This window comes from Diceros bicornis, chromosome 31 (assembly GCF_020826845.1).
Source record: "Diceros bicornis minor isolate mBicDic1 chromosome 31, mDicBic1.mat.cur, whole genome shotgun sequence".
Lineage (NCBI taxonomy): Eukaryota > Metazoa > Chordata > Mammalia > Perissodactyla > Rhinocerotidae > Diceros > Diceros bicornis.
In genome coordinates, this window is record NC_080770.1 from 17,591,213 (window position 1) to 17,598,498 (window position 7,286).

Genomic DNA, 7,286 nt, shown 5'->3' on the forward strand with positions numbered 1-7,286 from the left:
TGTCATTATACATTTTTCAAAACCCATAGAATGTATAACACCAAGAGTGGATACTAAGGTAGACTCTGGATTCGAGGGATTATGATGTGTCGGTGTAAGTTCATTCATTGTAACAAATGTCCCATTCTGGTGAGTGATGTTGATAATGGGAAGGCTATGCACGTGAGGCAGCAGGCAGTATATGAGAAATCTCTGTACCTCCCTCTCAATTTTGCTGTAAATCTAAAACTGCTCTAAAAAATAAAGCCTTAGAAAAATGTTCAATTATGTCAATAGGGACATTGTAAAGTGAAGAGTAAGATCACTTTTCAGGCATTTTCAGACTTTCAACTGAGCACCTTGTTATTTTTCCCTCAGTTCAACTGTGAAAGGAAATATTATTTGGTAGTCACAATATTATTTGCACAGTTCATGCCTTCCAAGGTAGCCTAAATTCTCAATATCATAGTGAAACGAGATAAAGATTTTAAGGTGCTTTATTCTTCATCTCGATAGCTGAAGCATCTCACATTCAAAGAGAGTGAATGATTTTTATCTCTTTTTTAGAATTTAACTATTAAACAAATAGACTTTGAAATTCCTACCATGTGTAAGCCAAAACATTTTCAAGGAATTCTTTCAAGGGATTTTCAAGGAAATAGACACCAAGAAACTAAGCCCCAAAGGACAAAGGCTCCTACACTTATGGGCACGTTCTGGCACTCACTGGCATCATTGTACAAGCCTCGATTTAAAATTTCCTAACTCTGCATCCAGTACTTATTTGGTAACAATGCAATTCATTATTGATCACTAGAGTACAATTTTTCAATAATTTTTTTCAAAGCATTTTTTACCTCCTGATTCCTCAAGCTGTAGATCAATGGGTTCAGCATAGGAATCACCAATGCATAGAATAATGAGGCAAATTTGTCTTTATCTAGTGAGTGTTTTGATTTGGGCTGCAAGTACATAAAACTGAGGGTCCCATAATATATAGTAATAGAAAACAGGTGAGAAGCACAGGTAGAAAATGCTTTCTGTCTTCCTATAGCAGAATGGATCCTTAAGATGGCAAAGGCAATGAATACATAGGATATGAGAACAATGATAAGAGAACAAAAAACGTTGAACCCAGCAATGATTAACAACATCAACTCTTTGACTCGAGTATCAGAACAGGCCAGAGCAATCAAGGGAACATCATCACAGTAGAACTGGTTGACCACATTGGAGTCACAGAAAGACATGTGGAACGTGGTCACTGCTTGTATGAGTCCCACAGTGAATCCGTAAATGTAAGAGCTAGTGACCATTTGAATGCAGAGTTTCTTAGGCATGAGAACTACATAGAGTAAAGGCTTGCAGATGGCCACATACCGGTCATAGGCCATGACAGAAAGCATTAATAATTCCCAAACTGAAAATGTGATAAAGCAACACACTTGAGCGGCACATGCATAAAATGACATAATTTTAATTTCACGTAGAGAGTTAACAAGGGTGTTTGGAGTGATGGCAGAGGTACCCAAAAAATCAATGAGAGCCAGATGACAGAGGAAAAAATACATGGGGGTCTTAAGTTGAGGACTGATTTGTATTAGCACAATCAAACCAAGATTACCCAAAACAGTAACTAAGTAAATCAGGAGAAACACACAAAAGAGAATGGCTTGAAGCTCGGGATTGTCTGTGAGGCCCAAGAGAATGAACTCAGTGACTGCTGAGTGATTCCCTTTTGCCATGAAATAGATAAACAATTCTACAATAAACTGTTCCAGAGCACACACTCTGAGTAATCTTGACTTTGTGAGAAATAATCAATTAAATGTGAGAAGATAGCCTTAGCTCACCAGGATGTTATATTAAATTCAGTCAGAGTAGAATCCTGATAAGCACTCTGGATCATGTGTGGATTATACTTATACTTTCAGTGTGAAAGGATTTGGTCCAGGCAGAAATTTCAAGATATAAAATCCACCAGGAAGCTGTAAAAGGAGAGAGTATTTCAGTTAAAATTTTATAATCAATACAATAGCAAAGTCTGTGTTGTACTTTTGTTTAAACATAAAGGAAAAAAAAGCAACATTAAGAATGTTAAGTGGCTTTGATAGCATATATCAAAATACTTCCTTTAATTGTATGTTTATCTCATAAAATGTCATTTCATCATTTCAACATGATATTAAAAATTACCAAAATCGAGTGTGGAAAATGTAAAATGAAAAAAATATTAAATCAAAATATTAACACTATTTATCTTTAGTCATCCTGTTTGGTGTAACTTTAAAATTTTCTTTTGCTTATCTCCATTTTCTATTTTTTTCCCAATATACATATAATATTGACTTTAAGGAAAAATAGGATTGTGAATTTGTTAGCTTTGTCTGTTGGCAAAATACACACCAGTGAATAATTTTCCAGACTGTAAAACAGCTTTAAATGATAAAGAAACATCATTTTAGCCTCTATCTTCAAGTATCTAAATGGTCCAAAGTGAATAGCATTTGGGCAGCATTTAGAAGAACTAAATTCCACGGAACATTTCCACAAACCCAAGCTGGATTCTGCACATTTGAAAGTTAGCAGAGTTGAAATCATTCCCCTTCTTTCTTAAACAGAGCAGAAAATAAATTAACCAGATTTTCCAACTTTATCACTACATTGTCTCAGGTTACTTCACATGCACCTTGTAGACAGTCAAGACAGGTAAAACAGAATATAAAAAACACCTCCCCTCTTAAATTTTGATTGACATTTCCTTGGAAACTTTATCTTGGTTACTCCTTTATCATCTTTTCTCTTCCTTTCACCGCTTTTCAACTAAACATCTTAGAATGGGCATCTACCCCCAATAATATTTATGAACTAAATGAGTATAATCCACCTTCCTTTCCTGTTAAACCAAGAAATCCTCTCACCAAGTTTACTATCAACTTCCCTCTTTCCAAATCCAATACAATCTCTTTTTCTTTGGCAGCTCTGTAGTACTGAGCTCTATTGAAAATACCTGGGATTTCCAGAAGAAAATGGTCTCTGAGTTTATTATTTGTCCATTTTCATTCTGTACCTTGGAGGTCCTGCTCCTATTATCTGTGCTTTAGACAACGTGTTCTTCAGGCTCTCTTCAAAACTCCCCACCTTTCCCTCCTTACACCTTCTTGTTCAATGATCTTATCCAATACTATGTCCTCAGTGGGCATCTATATGCTGATTGTGTGCAAATATATATTTCTATTCCAGATTTCTTTTCTTTGCTCCACCTTTATGCATCTAAATGCCTCCCAGAAATCACCACTTAGATATTGTAGATGTTCATCAAAGTATCACATACAGAAAAGAACTTGGTATCTCTGCACATTGGACCTAAAACTCAAGACCTGGAGTATATATTTTGTATCTCAATGAATAACGCCATTATCCATTCAGTTTTCCAAATCAGAGACCAATTATCTTTCACTATGCTTTTCTGTTCTTCACACCAATATTCAATTTGTCCCCAATTCGTAACAATTCTATACTTTCTACACTTTTCAAATCTGTTCACTTATGTTGTTTCCTTGGTCCAACCACAATGACTTTCTATTTTGTTGGGGTTTTGTGCAACTGACATCTAACTTTCATTCTTGCCTCCAATCTTTCCTACTTTACTCTGTTCCTCACATTTCAGCTTACATAAACTTTACAGGCATAAACTTTATTCTTTTATTCTCTTTATGAAATCCTTCAATGTCTTCTTGCTGCCCTTAAGATAAATTCCAACTTCTTTAACATGGCTGACATAACTCTTAAAAATCTAGTTCCTGCATCTTAGATCAGGCTGATCTCTTGCAATACTCTTCGTAGAGTTACCATGTTGCAGATATTCCAAACTACCATAGTTATTCAAATGTGATCCAGAATTTTATCCTTCTGCTTAACTCTCTGTGCTCTGTTGAATCACTTCCTCTTGGAGGCTTTCATTATGTTTAAGGCCAGATTAAGTGCTCCTCATATATACATTTTGGCATCTACTGATTTATTTATTACAGCACTTGCCACACTATAATCCAACCAACTGTTAACATACCTGTAACAGATTCTAAAGTTAAAACTGTTATTTTTGAGGAATAATAATTTTATTTTATACTCAATTTAATGATCTACCTCTAATAGTATCCAGTACAAAGATGGTCAATAACTGTCTGTTAAATGATTATGTGAATAAAAGTTATAGTTATATAAATCCAAAGGCTTTCCTACCCAAGATAGATTGAGTATATTTTTACCTACTACCTGATGTTTTCCAATATTCAATATGCTCTCAGAAAGTTCAACTAGAAATCCCTTAATAATCTAGTCAACCTGAAAAGGATCTTTATAAAGCCGATACCGTTTAAGATTACCTGGGTATTATGAGACAACTTTGTATTTTGGTGTAAGTGTGTATGTGATCCCTTAGGAAACTTTTTTTTGTACTACATTATTTTTAGCAGACATTGAAAAACAATATAATTATATGTTTAAGAATAGGCAATTATTTGATGTTTAGTGTTTGGGGACCAAATTATTTCTCTTGAAATGGTAGACCACTTTTTCAGCTATTAGTCAATGAAAGAATCTAGAGTACAGGAATATATTAATGATCTCTTTTGGGAAAACAATTTGATTAATTGCTATCTCTGCTTTATCTGCTATATTTGCTTTAATATTTGTCACAATCGCTTCATATTTGTCACATTGGTTTCATATTAAAATTATGAATTTATTTAAAATAAATGTTCAATTCATGGGCCTTGGATTTAGTAGCAGTTTTTGGAAATCATTAGAAAAAATGAATTTCCCAATCAGTAATATTCAAACCTTCCTTCTGAGATTAATATCTCACATTTTTGTTATGATTGACATTTCAGTTCAACAGTGAGGATTAATCTAAAAGAATGTTTCTTTTCTTTTTCAGTCTCTAGGAAACTGAATGCATGCAAATCATAGGTCAAGTGTCACCCTGTTGTTATCACTCCACAGGAATGGATGAACCTCTCTATGTAAATTTGCTTTAGATGTCCAGATTGATGATGCCACACACGCAACAAAAGAGGATGAAAACATTATTGCTCACATAATGAGGCTTTCTGGGGTGAGCAGTGTGAGATCCCAAGTTGTTCTTTAAATGGCTTGAGGGAGCAGGTAGTGGTGATTGGATTTCAGTTTTGTATTGTGGTGAGTAGGTGAAGATTATCATGTGCAGGAAAAAGCCTGCATGGATCGAACTTCCATTTGACATCAAAGAGTGGAGCAGTGGGTTTCTTATCAGTTTCCCCAGAGGTAGGGTAAAAGCGGGAGGGGAAGTGGTAGAGCTTGAAAGCTGTGAGTAGTCAAACACCAAAAATGAAGTTGGACATTTTATGACACACCTCTTCTCCTCAAACCCTTTATCAAAACCTCAGTCACTTCCAACTCATAGAACTTTCTTTCTTACTCTTCCTTAACTCCTTCCTACTACTTTATTATACAGAAAATTTTTCCCTCTCTCACAGAAAGAAAGAATTCTTCTTGTTTAGGACAGAAAGAACATATTTGGATGTGCAAACACAGGATTCTTTACCGATCTCAAAGAGTGGGTAGCCAGGTGGGGAGCACTATCGTGATAATAAAGTCTGTCCAATCACACCAGAAAGAGAGAAATGTCACCAATTTTTTAAGCATATAGATTTATTTATTTTATGGGTGACTAATAAAATAGTGTTTTTAGCATAACTTTTTTAATGATTAGTAAAGATATACTTTTCTCATTTTTAAAATAAATTTATTAGATGTCGATGCTTTGATAAATTATCTTCCCATTGGCACTTTTCTTAAAAATAATTAATTATTATCTTTATTGATATTAAGACATTTTTATATAATCAGGGTGTTAATCTTTATTTGTAAAACATATTGCAAATATTTTACCAGATTTATTTCTATCTTAATTCTGTGTGTTGTATATTTTCATATATGCTCTATTTAATCTTTAAATATCCAATATATCTCCTTGATTTTTATAATTTTGAATTGTTATAAAACTGCAACCCGCAAAACTGGTAAGTAATTACTTATATTTACATCAGGTTCTATGTAGTATAATTTTGTACTAGTAATGTGTTGATATTTTGGAATGCTCATATGATGTATAATGTGAGAGTTTTTTTTTTTTTTTTAGGTACATAGAAAATACCAAACAGTTCATACTTTAGCAATAAATGTAAATTTTCACATTATTCATATACTAAAATTCAAATCTACTTATGATTGTCTCTGGACTTAATTTCTGTGATCTGTTTATTCATTGCACAAATTATTTTAATTTAATTTTTTGTTGTCAAACTCCTCCCACCAAAATGTCTCAGTCAATCATTGAATTGCTTTGTCATTATAGGTTTGTCTTTTCCAGAATTTCAGATAAATGCAAGCATGCAGTTTGTAGTCTTTGTTTGATTTCTTTCATTTCACACAATGTTTTGAGATTCATCCATGTTGTTGCATGTACAAATATTAATATTTGGTTTTTATTGCTGAGTAGCATTTCATATTGTAACTATATCACAATTTGTTTATCTATTCACCAGTTGAAGGCCACTTCAGATGCTTCCAGTTTTGATTATAAAAAATAATGCTTCAGTGAACACTTACATAGACATCTTTGTGTGAACATTTATTTTTTTTCTCTTGAGTAAATACCTGTGACTGGAATTGCTGGGTCATGTGGTAAATGTATGCTTAACTTATGAGACACTGGCAAATCCAATGTGGCTGTGACATTTGGGATTCCCACCAGCAGTCTATGAGGGTCCCAGTTCTTCCACATTCTAATCAACCCTGATGTTGTCAGCCTTTTAAATTTTACCATTTGAATGGGTGAATAATGGTACATCATTATGGTTTTAATTTGTGTTTTCTGATGAATGGTAATGTTAGCATCTTTTTTATCTTCTTATTTGTCAATCAATCACATTTCTTCTGTGAAGTATCTGTTCAAAACTTTTGTCTACTTTCCATTGTGTTACCTGTATGTTTATTATGGAATCCTAAGAATTCTTTCTACATATAGCTCTTTGTAGGAGATATGTTTTGCAAAATTTATCTCCCCGTATGTGATTTACCTTTTTGTTTTCTTGTCTTTCAAGACCAACAGTTTTGATACTAATTAATTCCATATCAAGCTTTTCTTTTATATTTTGTTCTATGTCTTGTTTAAGAAATCTTTGCCCAAACCAAAGTCATAAGTTTTTCTTATGCTTTCTTAGTAGAATGTTTAAATGAGATGAAGATTTTTAAATGTCTATGGA

General features: G+C 33.5%; 1 protein-coding gene across 1 annotated transcript; it reads right to left on the reverse strand.

The window, feature by feature from the left end:
* Positions 1-782: 782 nt before the first annotated feature.
* Positions 783-1,763, reverse strand: LOC131395084 (olfactory receptor 5AL1-like). Its single transcript, XM_058526886.1, has one exon. The coding sequence runs from the start codon at positions 1,722-1,724 to the stop codon at positions 783-785; it is 942 nt and encodes a 313-aa protein (XP_058382869.1). The 5' UTR covers positions 1,725-1,763.
* Positions 1,764-7,286: the final 5,523 nt, after the last annotated feature.

Coding starts and splice junctions, on each gene's coding strand:
- LOC131395084 (XM_058526886.1), bottom strand. CDS start 1,724: ATGGCAAAAGGGAATCACTCAGCAGTCACTGAGTTCATTCTCTTGGGC.